This window comes from Oncorhynchus mykiss, chromosome 10 (genome assembly GCF_013265735.2).
Source record: "Oncorhynchus mykiss isolate Arlee chromosome 10, USDA_OmykA_1.1, whole genome shotgun sequence".
Taxonomy (NCBI): domain Eukaryota; kingdom Metazoa; phylum Chordata; class Actinopteri; order Salmoniformes; family Salmonidae; genus Oncorhynchus; species Oncorhynchus mykiss.
The window spans coordinates 33,553,308-33,570,938 of record NC_048574.1 but is presented as its reverse complement, the minus strand read 5'-3'; the positions used below and the strand labels follow the sequence as shown (position 1 = coordinate 33,570,938).

Sequence of the window (17,631 nt, the reverse complement as noted above, 5' to 3'; positions counted from 1 at the left end):
TACATTTCTCCAGCCCCATCACGTATCCTTTTACCAAAACAGTGGCTGGGCGATGATTTGTTATTGATTGAACTGCAGATTGCCCCTTTAAGTGTATTCTATTCATTTATTGGGAAATATAGCCTATACTGCTTTGTTCCTTACAAAGGTTTAGATGACCAGTACAAATAGAGGACTCAGGAAGCTGTGACATACTAGCCAGAAATACCAGTTTATAGGTACACTGAAAAATAGGAGAGGGATTGAAAACTTGGTACAACTCATCTGCATAAAATGCAGGTAATAATTTCTGTCTTGTCCTTCTAGATCTTCATCATGATGTTAACAAGATGGTATTAAGATGGACCATCTTGAACTTGAGAAAAGTAAGTCAACCAACATCTGATGAATGGTAAGCCTTCTACAGCATTCTTGACATAACTCTCTGCAAGTTTAGTTCAGTTCTCAACACTGGGGACACTCAGGGGTGCATGCTTAGTCCCCTCCTGTACTCCCTGTTCACCCACGACTGCGTGGCCAAGCACGACTCCAACACCATCATTAAGTTTGATGACACAACAGTGGTAGGCCTGATCACCAACAATGATGGGAGGACGTAAGAGGCCTGGCAGTGTGGAGCCAGGACAACAACCTCTCCCTCAACGTGAGCAAGGCAAAGGAGATGATCGTGGGCTACAGGGAAAGGAGGGCCGAACACACCCCCATTAACAACGACGGGGCTGTAGTGGAGCGGGTCGAGAGTTTCAAGTTCCTTGGTGTCCACATCACCAACAAACTATCATGGTCCAAACACACCAAGACAATCATGAAGCACAACAACACATTTTCCCCCTCAGGAGACTGAAAAGATTTGGCATGGGTCCCCAAATCCTCAAAAAGTTATTCAGCTGCACCATCAAAAGCATCCTGACCGGTTGCATCACCAACCTGGTATGGCAACATTCTCTGCCTCTGACCGTAAGGCGCTACAGAGGGTAGTGCGTACGGCCCAGTACATCACTAGAGCCAAGCTTTGTGCTATCCAGGACCTATATACTAGGTGGTGTCAGAGGAAGGCCCAAAAAATAGTCAAAGACTCCAGTCACCCAATTCATAGACTGTTCTCTCTGCTCCCGCACGGCAAGCAGTACCAGAGCGCCAAGTCTAGGCCCAAAAGTCTCCTCAACAGCTTTTACCCCCAAGCCATAAGACTACTGAACAATTAATCAAATGGCCATCAGGCCTATTTACATTGACACCACAGCCCCCCCTTTATTTTTGCACTGCTGCTACTCGCTGTTTATTATCTATGCATAGTCACTTTACCCCTACCTACATGTACAAATGACCTCAACAAACCAGTTCCCCTACACATTGACTTGGCATTGGCACCCCCTGTATATAGCATCGTTATTTTATTGTGTTAGTTTATGTTTAATTCACACAAACTTAATCTGAAAGTTTTAGTATTGATTATTTACAGTAATCTCAGTAAGAAATATGGTAGCATGATTGCCATTGCTTGCTAGATAACTAGCTAAAACGGTTGCCTAGCAACAAACATTTTAAGAAGATTTGTAAGAAGATATTTAAAAAGTTCCAAAGAAAATTATGAAATCTTAAGATTGTTGAGGAATTGCACTTACTAACTATCTTATGAACTTTTTTTTTTTCTTAAGAAGTTGCTTAACTTTTTGCATAAGAAGTGTTTTGTGAATCTGGGCCATAATCATAGGCTCATAATCCTCAGTGGAAGGCCCTACAGCTTGGGCATGGCCCTCAAAAGGTTCTTTGCCAGATTGAGGATCTGGATGTTAGGAGGGCTCAGCACCTGTGGATCCCTAGTCATGACCGTGGTCAGCAGGTTGTTGGACAAGCTGAGATCTTGGTTGCTGCTCAGGTCCACATCAGCCAGGGGCAGGCCAGAGAAGCAGCCCGGGGCCAGCTCCTCCAGGGTGTTGTGGCTCAGGTCCATGGTCTCCAGGTAGCGCAGCCTAAAGAAGGTGCTGCTGTTGAGTCTGGAGAGGAGGTTGTTGCTGAGGTCCAGGCTGACCAGGGTGGTGTACCCTGGCCCAGAGACGTGTGGATGGCGCTGGAGGACAGGTCCAGGGAAGGAATCCAGAGGGATGGAAATGGGGACCACCAGACCATGACCTCGGCCCACCCCACTACGGTCCACCCTGGTTAGGCTGAAGCTGTCGAACAGACTGAAGCTCTCCACTTCACAGAGACAGCCCGGGTGGCAGTCTGTCGCTGCAGCCACGTAGTGAAGGATGAGCAAGAACCAAACCCTGGCCTCCCGGGTGGCGCAGTGGTTAAGGGCGCTGTACTGCAGCGCCAGCTGTGCCATCAGAGACTCTGGGTTCGCGCCCAGGCTCTGTCGTAAGGTTCATGGGGCGACGCACAATTGGCTGTCAATGTATCTTAGGTTGTTTTCAAGCGTTTCAGTTAATTGTTTGAACTCAGTCCAGTTCGCTTACTTTTTTGTGCAGTGTGAACACTCCAAATGGAACTCAGACCCCTCAAAAGAGGAAAAAAACAAACTGAGACAATCTCAAAGATGTGGTCTGAGTTCAGTTCGCTTGAATTCCACGGTCGGTTCCCTTTTTTAGCTCCCCAGGTTCGCTTGTTATTATTCCCGTACCACACTTGACTACCGCAACACCATTTCCCCTGCCATAAACCCTCACATTGATGCTACAAAAGAGAGAAGTTGATGATGTGCAGGTTCCCTGAAAAAAATGCGTGCTGTTTCTAGATATTGATTAGCGATTGTCAAGGATACACAGAAATTCCAAAATGTATGGAGTTTTTAGTTCAGATTATTTGTTTGCCATATGTGATCTATAGCTTAAGAGAGCTTCATAAACGGTTTATTGATAGTGTGAGAAGAAAACATATTTGGAGAGATTTACAACATAGGGTACAAAATCTATTCTAGCTCTTAAAGGGGCAGTAGCCTACTTTTGGGTGTACAATTTTCAATTACAGCATTATTTATTCTGAAGTTATTATGTTTCTATGTATTCTGTTAACAATCAAATGTAAATGTTAATAGTATCTTCTGATTACAAGTATTGTGTCTCATATTTTAACATAGGTATATCTAGCTGTCCGATAACGCATTCTAATTGAATCGCTTGTCCTGCACTTTGTAAAAACCCAGTGAACTGGCAAAAGAGTTGAGTCCTCATTCAAAGGCAAGGGCAGTGTGAATACAAAGCACATTAGACATGTGTCATTCTTGTGGCCCTGTGCTCTAGAGAACATCACACTGCTCAGATGTCTCATCATGTCAACCGGAGAGGTCACACCTGTCCCAGTCTCTGTTCCTGGAAGGGATCAGCTGTGCAGTGTGTGTGTGTGTGTGCAAGCTCTGTGGCGTCATGGTGAAATACCTGCCCATGGGGCAGCATGGGGCACCAGGTGTGGCTGTACAAAGCACAGCTTATTCACTGAAATCTTCCATATACTATAAGCCAACTGAACTCTGGAAGCTATCTGAACTCTGGAACATGAATGAGCTGTTCCTAAATTCACCTAGTATTTTTGCATTAGCATTACTTTTGCATTAGCATTATTTTGTGTATTATTTGGTGACATATTAGATCAAAAAAGTTGGTACACTCAAACTATTGTAGTAGTACACACATAGGTCTAAATGCCTTTTTCCTTTTCTCTTTCAATAGAATATTCCTACTTGGAAACCTTAAACCACACTTGGCAGTGAAATTGCTAGAGAGAACATAAAACAGGAGGGTGTTGTTCTAAATGTTGGGGGGACAGATTTGTTGCCAGCATGACTAAGACAATAACTGCATTTTGGTTTTATTTAGGAAATGGACACAGTATCTTTGTTCACTAATTTTAAGCGCAACCTTATCTTTGACTTTGAAGGGTATAAATTATTTGAAAATACATTTCATTGCCATTATACCTTAAAAAAAAATGCAATATAGACAAAAACAAATAACAATGAAATACCCATGAATTTATTTTCATGTTTATTTTTCCCCATTAAAAACACTCTTACATATCTGGCTCGGTTGGAACTGTTGCTGTTAAAATTCAATAAATAATTTCATTCTGAACTGGAATAAAGGATTAATCACATCACACAGATGTATAACAGAACACACACGCACAGGCTTTTTGATCGTGCAACCCAAAGTATTCTGTATACATCTGGCCCTTCTGTGTTAACAAACCTCCAAACGAGCTTCAAAGCCATACAACACTCCTTCCGTGGCCTCCAACTGCTTAAATGCTAGTAAAACGAAATGCATGCTCTTCAACCGATCGCTGCCTGCACCCGCTTGCCCGCCCAGCATCACTACTCTGGACGGTTCTGACTTAGAATATGTGGACAACTATAAATACCTAGGTGTCTGGTTAAACTGTAAACTCTCCTTCCAGACTCACATTAAGCATCTCCAATCCCAAATTAAATCTAGAATCAGCTTCCTATTTCCCAACAAAGCCTCCTTCACTCATGCTGCCAAACATACCCTCGTAAAACTGACTATCCTACCGATCCTTGACTTCGGTGATGTCATTTACAAAATAGCCTCCAGCAAATTGGATGCAATCTATCAGTGTCACCTGTTTTGTAACCAAAGACCCATATACTACCCACCACTGCGACCTGTATGCTCTCGTTGGCTGGCCCTCGCTTCATATTCGTCGCCAAACCCACTGGCTCCAGGTCATCTGTAAGTCCTTGCTAGGTAACGCTCAGCCTTATCGCAGCTCACTGGTCACCATAGCAACACCCAACAACCTCCTTTCTTAATTCTATTGTGTTATTGACTGTATGATTGTTTATCTCATGTGTAACTCTGTGTTGTTTTTGTCACACTGCTTAGCTTTATCTTGGCCAGGTCGCAATTGTAAATGAGAACTTGCTCTCAACTGGCCTACCTGGTTAAATAAAGGTGAAATAAAAAAAATAACTAAAAAAGTAACAATACAGATTAAAAAAAATCTGGCCTACTGTACATCTTACTGTATAAATTATTGTTGAACGTCTAGGTTGGAACTGTGGCTCTTAAAATACCTTTTTTATTCTGAACTGGAATAAAGTGATTGATCACATCACAGACCAGAAAACACACATACATAGTCCTAATGAGAGGTGTGTAACTGGTTGAAGTTTTCAACAAGCATGTCTATTCTGGACTCAGTTTCTGACAGTGCAACACTGAGGTCATGGTCAGCATTAACACTGTACTTGAGAACCCTGATTTGCATTAGGTATGTGGTGCAAACTGGATCAGAACATCTACTGCTTTCTCAGTCAGGCAGGAGACCCCTTAAAGCTGCAGATTAGCAACCTAGAACTGACAAACTGTGTTTGTCTCAAAAATCATCTTGCTTCAATCAGTTTATTCCAGTTCAGAATAAAACATATTAGTTGTAACAACAACAGTTCCAACCTAGACTTGTTTTCAACAATAATTTCTACAGTAAAATTTATAGTAGGCCTGATCATTTTTCATCTTCATCTGTACTGTTTCTTGGGGTTGCTTTGGCTAATGTTAGCTATTTGCTGTGTAACGTTACAAGGCCAGGGAATTGTTTGAAAGAGAAACTCACATCTACTACTATGAGAGATAGTACTCCCTTATTTCTGCTTATCATCATCTGTTCTAAAATGACAACAATGCATTGCTAGTTGACTTTTCTACTTTCGTAGCACTGTTTCCTGAAGCATTCTGCCCTGTTCTTAAAGAACTCCCTGGGTTTACCGTCATGTTGTGCCTGGATGTGTGGTCAGGACGTGTCGTTTTATTAATTTGTTAGTTTTGAGAGACTCATTACTATGCACTACCCTACTAAGCACTTCCCCACACAAAACATATTGTGGGCGCTCATCGTTATTTCTCGAAGTTTGTATGAAACCAAGAGAGAGAGTAATCGTTCTATTTGCTTTTCATCACGATTGAGCTCAGTCAGAACTTGTGGCTAGCTTGAGGCCTTTTGATGACAGCAGTTAGTGATGGCGAGTGGTAATAACAAGTCAGTGGCTTGAACGATAGCGCTGCAACGTGTGGGTCGCGGAGTGATCTTCAAGAAAACTACAGAAAAATGATCCGGTGAACGGCGAAGCACCACGGGCATCTATCTCCCTCTACCTCTCCCACTCACGCAGCTGCCAAACTGAGCAGAGACCGCTGATAAGCAGAGAGCGCACTGAACGGAGAGCGCAGTTGCACTTGGCCAAATCAATTACAGTAATTAATGAAGTAATTAGACATTTACGTCGCGACCCACCATTAACAGGTCCCTCACCCACTTTGGGTCGCAACCCATACTTTAAGGAATGCTGCGTTAACAATGTTTCAAAAGCCAACAAAAAGACATAACAAAAATGTAACTCCATAGACCGAACATAGAGTTAGAAGTGCTACATGTTAACTGACTTTTGACAAGTTCTGGACACATTCTCTGGGTTATTTGCCAAATTGTACAACGTTTGTTGCACTTTTTCAGCCGATAGCTTTTGATAAATCCCGTTGCAATCGCAGTTTTAAAAACTATTGCTAACAGTTTGCTACTTTGTCTGCTTCCCCCATCTGCACGAAAATGACAGGTGAGCATTGGGTCAGTAATCGAAAGGTCACTGGTTCGAATTCCTTAGCCGGCAAGGTGGAAATAAATCTGCAGTTCAGCCCTTGAGCAAGGCAGTTAACGAAGCCATCATCGACTAAGGAGGTTTTATCCAACATGTCTCCGGACCTACTCATTGCCACAGTCTGCTGGATCTAGTTTTGTCCCATGGAATACATATTGTCGATCTAAATGTTTTTCCTCATAATCCTGGGCTATCGGACCACCATTTTATTATGTTTGCAATCGCAACAAATAATCTTCTCAGACCCCAAACAAGGATCATCAAAAGCAGTGCTATAAAGTCTTGGACAACCCAAAGATTCCTAGATGCCCTTCCAGACTCCCTCTGCCTACCCAAGTATGTCAGAGTAAAAAAATCTGTTAACCACCTAACTGAGGATCAATTTAACCTTGTGTAATACCCTAGATGCAGTTGCACCCCTAAAAACAAAAAACATTTCACAAGAAATTAGTTCCCTGGTATACAGAAAATACCCAAGACCTGAAGCAAGCTTCCAGAAAATTGTAACGGAAAGGGCACTCCACCAAACTGGAAATCTTCCGACTAGCTTGGAAATCTTCCGAATGCTGCTCGATCATCCTATTTTTCCAACCTAATTGAGGAGAACAAGAACAATCCACATTTTATTTTTGATACTATCGTAAAGCTAACTAAAAATAGGCATTCCCCGAGAAAGGATGGCTTTCACTTAAGCAGTGATGAATTCATGAACTTCTTTGACGAAAAGATCACTATCATTAGAAAGCAAATTACAGACTCCTCTATGAATCTGCATATTTCTCCAAAGCTCAGAGTCTGAACAGAACTGCCAGGACCTAGGATTGATGGAGACACTGAAGTTTTTAAATGCTGTATCTCTTGACACATTCATTTATGAAAATAGTCATGGCCTACTTCCTGTGCTTGGCCCTCCTACAATGGGGAGAACAAGTATTTGATACACTGCTGATTTTGCAGGTTTTCCTATTTACAAAGCATGTAGAGGTCTGTCATTTTTATCATAGGTACACTTCAACTGTGAGAGACGGAATCTAAAACAAAAATCCAGAAAATCACATTGTATGATTTTTAAGTAATTAATTTGCATTTTATTGCATGACATAAGTATTTGATACATCAGAAATGCAGAACTTAATATTTGGTACAGAAACCTTTGTTTGCAATTACAGAGATCATACGTTTCCTGTAGTTCTTGACCAGGTTTGCACACACTGCAGCAGGAATTTTGGGCAATACGGACTTTCAGCTCCCTCCAAAGATTTTCTATTGGGTTCAGGTCTGGAGACTGCCTAGGCCACTCCAGGACCTTGAGATGCTTCTTAAGGAGCCACTCCTTAGTTGCCCTGGCTGTGTGTTTCGGGTCGTTGTCATGCTGGAAGACCCAGCCACGACCCATCTTCAATGCTCTTACTGAGGGAAGGAGGTTGTTGGCCAAGATCTCGCGATACATGGCCCCAACCATCCTCCCCTCAATACGGTGCAGTTGTCCTGTCCCCTTTGCAGAAAAGCATCCCCAAAGAATGTTTCCACCTCCATGCTTCACGGTTGGGATGGTGTTCTTGGGGTTTTTACTCATCCTTCTTCTTCCTCCAAACACGGCGAGTGGAGTTTAGACCAAAAAGCTCTATTTTTGTCTCATCAGACCACATGACCTTCTCCCATTCCTCCTCTGGATCATCCAGATGGTCATTGGCAAACTTCAGACGGGCCTGGACATGCGCTGGCTTGAGCAGGGGGACCTTGCGTGCGCTGCAGGATTTTAATCCATGACGGCGTAGTGTGTTACTAATGGTTTTCTTTGAGACTGTGGTCCCAGCTCTCTTCAGGTCATTGTCCAGGTCCTGCCGTGTAGTTCTGGGCTGATCCCTCACCTTCCTCATGATCATTGATGCCCCACGAGGTGAGATCTTGCATGGAGCCCCAGACCGAGGGTGATTGACGTCATCTTGAACTTCTTCCATTTTCTAATAATTGCGCCAACAGTTGTTGCCTTCTCACCAAGCTGCTTGCCTATTGTCCTGTAGCCCATCCCAGCCTTGTGCAGGTCTACAATTTTAGCTCTGATGTCCTTACACAGCTCTCTGGTCTTGGCCATTGTGGAGAGGTTGGAGTCTGTTTGATTGAGTGTGTGGACAGGTGTCTTTTATACAGGTAACGAGTTCAAACAGGTGCAGTTTATACAGGTAATGAGTGGAGAACAGGAGGGCTTCTTAAAGAAAATCTAACAGGTCTGTGAGAGCTGGAATTCTTACTGGTAGGTAGGTGACCAAGTACTTATGTCATGCAATAAAATGCACATTAATTACTTAAAAATCATACAATGCGATTTTCTGGATTTTTGTTGTAGATTCCGTCACTCACAGTTGAAGTGTACCTATGATAAAAAATTACAGACCTCTACATGCTTTGTAAGTAGGAAAACCTGCAAAATCGGCAGTGTATCAAATACTTGTTCTCCCCACTGTATGTTGAAAATAATAAATGGCTCCCTGTCCTCCTGGTGTGTACCAAACTCACTAAAAGTGGCAGTAATAAGGCCTCTTTTGAAAAAGCCAAACCTTGATCCTATATCCTCTACAAATGTATTTAAAAAGTTTTTGCGCAGCAACTCACTGCCTTCCTGAAGACAAATAATGTATACGAAATGCTTCAGTCTAGTTTTAGACCCCATCATAACACTGCACTCGTGAAGGTGGTTAATGACGTTTTAATGTTGTCAGACCAAGGCTCTGCATCTGTCCTCGTGATCCTAGATCTTAGTGCTGCTTTTTACACCATCGATCCTCACTTTCTTTTGGAGAGATTGGAAACCCTAATTGGTCTACATGGACACATTCTTGCCTGGTTTAGATCTGTGGATGGTTTGTCCTCTGACAAATCAATAGTAAGTGTCAGTGTTCCTCAAGGTTCTGTTTTAGTACCACTATTGTTTTCACTATATATTCTACCTCTTGGTGATGTCATCCAGAAACACAATGTCAACTTTCACTGCTATGCGGATGACACACAGCTGTACATTTCGACATGGTGAAGCCCCAAAATTGCCTACCCTGGAAGCCTGTGTTCCAGATAAGGAAGTGGATGGCGGCAAATGTTTTACTTTTAAACTCGGACTAAATAGAGATGCTAGTTCTAGGTCCCAAGAAACAAAGAAATCTGCTGTTGCATCTGACAATTAATCTTGATGGTGGTACAGTCATCTCAAATAAAACTGTGAAGGACCTTGGCGTTACTCTGGACCCTGATCTCTCTTTTGACGAACATATCAGGAATATTTCAAGGACAGTTTTTTTCCATCTTCGTAACATTGCAAAAATCTGAAGCTTTTTGTCCAAAAATGTTGCAGGAAAGCTCATCCTTGCTTTTGTCACTTGTTGATTACTGCAATGCTCTACTTTCCGGCTACCCGGATAAAGCACAAAATAAACTTCAGTTAGTGCTAAACACGGCTGCTAGAATCTTGACTAGAACCAAACATTTTTTATCATATTACTCCAGTGCTAGCCTCGCTATACTGGCTTCCTTTTAAGGCTAGGGCTGATTTCAATGTTTTACTGCTAACCTACAAAGCATGGGCTTGCTCTTACCTTTCTTTCCAATTTGGACCTACCATACATACCAACACATACAAGACCCAGGCCTCCTAATTGTCCCTAGAATTTCTAAGCAAACAGCTGGAGGCAGGGCTTTCTCCTATAGAGCTACATTTTTATGGAATGGTCTGCCTATCTATGTGAGAGACCTTTTAAGTCTTTACTGAAGACTCATCTCTTCAGTATGATTGAGTGTAGTCTGGCCCAGGGGTGCGAAGGTCAACGGCAAGGCACTGGAGATACGAACCGCCCTTGCTGTCTCTGCCTGGCCGGCTCCCCTCTCTCCATTGGGCTTCTCTACCTCTGACCCTATTACGGGGACTGAGTCACTGGCTTACTAGTGGTCTTCCATGCTTTCCTAGGAAGGGTAGGTCCCTTGAGTGGGTTGAGTCACTGACGTGATCTTCCTGTCCTGTTTTGCGCCCCCTCGGGCTCGTGTGGTGGAGGAGATCTTTGTGGGCCCTAGGACCATGCCTCAGAACTACCTGGCCTGATGACTCCTGGCTGTCCCCAGTCCACCTTATCGTGCTGCTGCTCCAGTTTCAACTCTTCTGCCTGCGGCTATGGAACCCACACCTGTTCACCGGAAGTGCTACCTTGTGCCGGACCTGCTGTTTTTGACTCTCTCTGAATGCTCGGAAATGAAAAGGGACATTTACTCCTGAGGTACTGACCTGTTTCACCCTCTACAACCACTGCAATTATTATTTGACCCTGCTGGTCATCTATGAATGTTTGAACATCTTGAAGAACAATCTGGCCTTAATGGCCATGTACTCTTATAATCTCCACCCAGAAGACGACTGGCCACCCCTCAGAGCCTGGTTCCTCTCTAGTTTTCTTCTTAGTTTCCTGCCTTTCTTGGGAGTTTTTCCTAGCCACCGTGCTTCTACATCTGCATTGCTTGCTCTTTTGGGTTTTAGGCTGTTTTTCTGTATAGCACTTTGTGACATCTGCTGATGTAAAAATAAATAAATAAATTTGATTGAATATGATTGATTAAACGTCAACAACTTCTCCCTGGGCGCCAATAACTTGAATGCCGATTAAGGCAGCCCCCTCTCCGCACCTCTCTGATTCAGAGGGGTTGGGTTAAATCCAGAAGACACATTTCGGTTGAATGCATTCAGTTGTGCAACTGACTAAGTATCCCCCTTCCATAACATTTCTCCAGTCCCTTCCGTGTAACCACTGTGACTCAAGCAGTGTACCCGTACTGTCTAGCTTCAACCCTCTGTCTTTTCAGATCTTTTTTTGTCATATTACTTTGGAGCAGAGTTTCGTGGCCTTGTGCCATGGTGCATTAATGCAAAAGCCAGCCTGTGGGACCAACGCTCTACAACACACAGAAATGAACTATAAATAAGTCCAGGCCCTGAAAATCATGAGATTGATGTGTGATCGTAATTGCATTATAGCTATTTATATGTTATATGTTTTCATATGAGAACCAACTATTTAATAAGTGAAGATGTCAAAAGTATTTTTCATCATTTGAATTTGTATGAAAAAAATGCAAGCTGGATACATTTTATCCGCATTTAAAAATATATAAATGTAAGCAAAACAATACTTATTCTTGATCTAAGGGAGAAATAGTAAGCCCATTGAGCCCATGGGATGTTACATTTTGTTTGCCTACATTGTAAGCCAATAGATGGAGAGAGATGCCTAAATGATCCCCAGTGCCACATGATTACAGATAGGCATGCATGGAGCCTATTAGAATTATAAAACACTTAGACTTACTGTAGATTTCAGTTTACTCCTTTGACCAACTAGAAAACACTTGCTCTTATACCTATTTAATAACTCAGTAATGAATTACTACAGTAGCAACATATTTCAAGTTAATACACAGGTGTAGGAGCAAATCATTGAATCCCAACAACTGTCTGACCTGATCATCTTAAAGAGAGCCACAGGATGTTTTATTTCACAAGGTAAGTTGACTGAGAACACATTCTCAGCAACAACCTGGGGAATAGTTACAGGGATGAATAAGCCAATTGTAAGCTGGGGATGATTAGGTGACCATGATGGAATAAAGGACAGCTTGGGAATTTAGCCAGGACACCAGGGTTAACACCCCTACTCTTACAATAAGTGCCATGGGATCTTTAATGACCTCAGAGAGTCAGGAAACCTGTTTAACATCCCATCTGAAAGACAGCACCATACACAGGGCAGTGTCCCCAATCACTGCCCTGTGGCATTGGGATATTTTTTAGACGAGCAAAAGAGTGCTTCCTACTGGCCCTCCAACACCACTTCCAGCAGCATCTGGTCTCCCATCCAGGGACTGACCAGGACCAACCCTGCTTAGCTTCAGAAGCAAGCCAGCAGTGGGATGCAGGGTGGTATGCTGCTGGGATGCAAACCTAACTTGGATATGTGAATGGTCCCATAACACTCAATCGGCCCAGGGTGGGAATCCTGTGGGCTTCTTTGCCTATGGCATCCCACTCCATCTGACCAATAATTATATAAGGCTATGATCTGGACATAGTAGCTGCTATAGACATCTGCATAGGTTGTCACGGTTTGGAGATGTGGCACTGGAGAGTATGACATGCACTGTTATGCAAAGCCACTCACAATACATACAGTAGATGGTGTTTCAGCATAACATTTTTGAAAGATATTAATTTCCTTTGGTAGCAGAACCTTGTGAATTTTCTAAAGTCGTATAGCTGTAATTCCTTTTGGCCGATCAGTTGGAAACTCCTATTAGCTCCTGCACTTGACCTCACAAACCCTGCCATTCCATCCTAGTTGTCACCATAAGTTCGCCCTCGAACCAAGTCACATTACAACATTCTTTTGTTTTACCATTTTATTGGAAAAAAGAGAAAACTTCTAACTATCTCATACCATTCCATTGTTCCAAAAAAGCATATTTTTTTTGTGGCAAAACGTGACAGTGTTGAGACAGGGCTAGGCTGATTAATCAAAAGTCTTCCACAGATATCACCTTTCTTTCTTTCACTCAGAGGTTAGTTAGCTAAAGAGTACAGAGCAGTGCTTTCAGTGCGGATCAGTAAAAAGCCAAATAGAGGCGCGTCCCCTGGGTCATAGATTCATGTGCTTTGGGGGAGTGAACAATAGGCTAGCACCATGTAGTAAGATTGTGAAAAGGCTTGTGAATTAAAAAACATTTTTTTTACATTAAAGATATTGGAACCCACACGAATTTCACAAACTAAAAATGTGATATTTGGTGACGGGTACACGGTAATCATAGCAAAACCTGTAAAGAAAACAGAAACAGTTTACTTGCTCAGCACATTTGAATGAGATTATCACACAATTAGTTATTTTTAATAAAGAGTATGAATACCCCGACAATAGTCATTTGATGTTGACTTAATCTCAAGTAAACTGGTAGAAACAAATAGTCTGGAATTCAAAGTAAAGTGAAACAATAGTGAAACAGAGCGTGCATTCAGTTGGGATCCCAGACTGACAGACAGACAGGAGAGGAAACCCTGAGAGTAACACTGATTTTATATTTAAGGCGATAGTCTGGGAGATCATACTTAATGTAAGTATCCATCCTGTGATCTGCCCTTAATTAAAATACTCAAACATGCCACGTGGTGATGGTGATTACTAACTAGCCTGGAATCCAAACCGAATATCGCTTTCTATTCAGTTTGGATTGCAGGCTTGATGATGATACCATGTTAAGGTGAAGTTAATGTTTTTTTGGAGTACATGATGCTTTGTTTCTTACAACACAGGACAAAATACACAAAAATATATTTCTGAATCATGCATTGTGAAAAACAGGCATGAATGTTGGCACATAGATGATGAAATGGGAATGTACTCTTGAGTTATAAAATGTACAATTCATTTTCTCCCTCCTCTCTTTTGCATAGGAAAATACAAACACATACACACACACACAAATGCCTGTGCATACAAAAACACTTCACCTAAGACTCAAAGTTGTTATAATTCATCTCTCATCTTCTCGCCCTTAGGTCGGACCAGTCTACCGAGGAAGAGGATGGAGTTGGTCTTGGTGTCCTTCACAAGGAAAATGAAGGGGTGGTCAGCGTAGAACAACTTAGGGTTTTTCAGTTTATCGGTGCCAAAGATGCTGGTATTGATGGGGTTCCCATCAGTGTCCCACTCCATGGCAGAGGCATGGAAGACGTTGGATAGGTACAGGTCCTTCTTCCCAGAGATGTTGGACAGGTCCGCCTTGGTCTTATCCACAGCCTCTGTCAGACCCAGCTCCCCAAGGTGTTTCTGTGTGTGTGTGTGTGTGTGTGTGTGTGTGTGTGTGTGTGTGTGTGTGTGTGTGTGTGTGTGTGTGTGTGTGTGTGTGTGTGTGTGTGTGTGTGTGTGTGTGTGTGTGTGTGTGTGTGTGTGTGTGTGTGAGAGAGAGAGAGAGAGAGAGAGAGAGTTGTAAAGGAGTTCAGCCACCTAAGAGCATCGGGGATGTGTACTGTATAGTTAGTGTATACTAACATGTTATTCAAACTTGCATCTCATAAACATTTAATAAATGTGGTTTTCACCAATGACTTGTGCCATGTCTAGGTTTTTCCAGTACCTGGATGTTGTGGCTGACTTCCATGCTGACTTTGGGCAGAGACACAGCCACAGCCGTCTCCTTCAGCTTGCCCATCCAGTCATCCAGCTGCTTGCAGGTCAGCAGCTTCTCCAGCCTCTCCAGGGACTCCACGTGGTAGGGCATGAAGAACACCAGGCTGGATTTTTTATGGGCCAGGGGTATGCTCAGGATTAAAAGCTTATTCACTGTATCCTCGTGGAAACCATAGAGACCTGCAGGTACAACCAGTATGAGTACAGACTCAGAGACATTTCTAGAGCTTTTCTTTACATCTTCCTTCAAACTGAAATTAAAACACCCCAGTTCAGTTTAAATATACTGTTTAATATTATGTTGAGGGACATGTTGTAATTGATTAACCTGTGCGGTGCATCATGGGTACACCAACAGTGTGAGAGCGGGACACCAGGAAGCCACGGTTGTCCACCATCTTTTGGTGGAACTGTTCATCCCAATGGGCTGTTCAGATTGAAAGTAAAATACAATTGACTGTAAATTAGTAAATATGTGAATGGATGAAAAAACAAGGCAAAAGAGAGAAGAGTATCTCCTAAGTGCTGGTGCTTTGTAAGATCAAACTCACGTTTGAAGAACATGGCGTTGATGATCATGGCCCCATCGGTCCTCTCCACATCCTTGGTGACCTCGGGCAGCTTGCCGTCGGTGGACTTGGCCGCCCAATCGTTGATGGACTTCACAGCGCTCTTCTTGTCCTTAAAGTTGATCTTAGTGTGGTCATAGTTGTAGTGCTTCTTGCTGCTCTTGACAAAGGCATCTGCGAAGTTGACCGAGCTGGGGCTGTAGATGCGGTTGCTGATCTTCCAGGTGACGTTGCGGGTCTTGGAGTTGCTGACCTCCTCTAGGAGCTCGGCCAGGCCGGCGTGAAGCTGCTCGTCCTTCACCTTGTCGGCACTCAGCACGGTCTTTACCTGGGAGGCGGTGGAGGCCTTGCCCCCGAGGGCCACCAGGCCCAGGGAAGAGGCCACAACCACGGGGGAGATGAGGATGTTCTCCAGGTCCTTCTCCTTGACCATGTTCTGGTAGAGGCTAAAGGCCAGGCTGGCGCTGTTGTTGGCCAGCAGGGTGGCGTGGTTACTTAGGACCTTGTCTGCCAAGGTGGCAGTAGCAGCGGAGGCTGCGGTGGCCAGTAGGGCCATGGCTACCAGGTTAGTCACACACATAGTGTCAGAACGATCATTAAAGACCTGAGAGGGGACATGATAGAGCATCAGAGCAATTACAGAGCAACAGAGTCTCAAATCTTTAGTGTCAGAGGAAAATTAAATGAAATTTGCCCTGGATTTTGAGAACAGAAAACCTTTGTAGGACTTCTCTCCTTACTCTCGCCAGTCATAGCACGAGTTAAGGAGATAACCCACTTCTCCAACCTGTTGCTGAGATTCACGTGGAATACCACTCGTCCTTTATTCATCCTGAATGATGCAGAATAGACATGCTGTGTGGTATACTAAGCTTTCAGTATGCGGTCTGTAATGTAATTCATTGGTGGAGAATCTGAGAGCAGGTTTGCCCATGCCAAGTTCAAGGCAAGACTCAAGAGCCACGTTTATACTGCAGCTGTTTCAATCAAGCTCTCGCTTCATCTGGTGGACCAATCACTTTTTTGTTATCTTGCTACTCGAAGGAGTGTTGCCCTACAGGAAGACTACACAGACAAGTGCTCAACAGGGTCAGATTTAACTGCAGAATCTAAACAAAAGGATTGTATGCATCCTCTGAGGCCTGGAATGAGTGACCTTTTAAGTAGGTGCGAGGTTTCAAATGTTTCACTGTCTTAACAGAAGGTTGGATCTTTCAGCTTACTCAGGCTGTCATGTCTGTGCTATAGGGATGTGATGTTTTCAAAGTTTTGTTGGAAGTACAGATGATTTCAATACATTCTCAATTTGCATTATATCTATCATTTCAAAAAACAGACCAATCAGCACTGCCACAGTGTGAGAGAGTCTATAGGAGGAGGGATATTCAAGTTTACATCATCATCATCATTAATATCTGTCTGAACATACAGTATGTTTATAAATTACACAGCTCATTTACCTCTGCGTAATCGATCGGATGCTTTCTCGAGTCTCGACACTCTCTACCACCATGTAAAGAGAGATGCCCCATGGCAGAGCAAACTGTGCGTTAGATCAGAGCACAGATAGTCTGTTGCTGGGTGGGGCCGTTACTAATAAGATAGGCCTACTCTACAGACAAGGCACAATTCAAAGCAGCATTGCCACTCAAATGATAATCACTTTTAATTGATCATCACAACATTTTCACTGTTATGTGATCCATTAACTAAGCGTGAACACTGAAGATGGAGGAAGAAGTATGTTTTAGCCTGTCAACTTTTCACATGCATCTTTTCCATTCAACTGGCCTACAACATGCTCAACGTGAAGCTGTATTCTAATGCAGCACTACATTCTCTAAAGGCATTTTATAACCCTAAGCCCAAAATGGAGGGACTTTTCACATTCCTGGTCAGACATTTTCCTTCAGTTAACACAGTTCAGTGAATATCCCTCCCCCACTCTCACTCTCATCTCATCCCCCTTTAACTTACCAGGCTCTTTCAGCAGTTTTACTCTAGTATCTCTCTCAGCTTCCACACGGACAGATCTTCAGCTGGTCTATAAACCGTGGGAAATGAATTTCTGGAAGTTGGGAAAATAAGTATTTCAATGAGGTGCAGTGATTTTCCATGCACAGTGAGCTGAGCTGGACCCTCCCACTGTATCCATTACTGTGGAGCAGCTATGCAGAGGGACTTTCCCCCTCCAGGTCCTAAAGCCTGAGACACACTGAGTGCTCATTCACACTGT

General features: G+C 43.1%; 1 protein-coding gene, 1 long non-coding RNA gene and 1 pseudogene across 3 annotated transcripts in view; 1 reads left to right on the top strand and 2 right to left on the bottom strand.

Annotated features, from left to right (window-relative positions):
* LOC110533683 overlaps positions 1 to 15,506 on the top strand; it is a 21,022-nt gene extending 5,516 nt beyond the window's left edge. Inside the window, exons 2-3 of one of the 2 annotated variants that reach the window (XR_002475014.2) lie at positions 307 to 391; positions 14,196 to 15,506. This is a non-coding gene — a long non-coding RNA (uncharacterized LOC110533683). The remainder of the gene's footprint in view (positions 1 to 306; positions 392 to 14,195) is intronic. The other variant, XR_002475015.2, reaches the window with a different exon arrangement.
* On the bottom strand, positions 1,709 to 2,502 carry LOC110533682 (annotated as a pseudogene).
* serpinh1a (serpin peptidase inhibitor, clade H (heat shock protein 47), member 1a) lies at positions 13,025 to 17,631 on the bottom strand. Its single transcript, XM_021618128.2, has 5 exons — positions 17,373 to 17,631; positions 15,378 to 15,999; positions 15,155 to 15,253; positions 14,774 to 15,006; positions 13,025 to 14,466 (listed from the first exon to the last, which is right to left on the bottom strand). The coding sequence occupies exons 2-5, from the start codon at positions 15,973 to 15,975 to the stop codon at positions 14,164 to 14,166; spliced, it is 1,233 nt and encodes a 410-aa protein (XP_021473803.1). The 5' UTR covers positions 15,976 to 15,999; positions 17,373 to 17,631; the 3' UTR covers positions 13,025 to 14,163.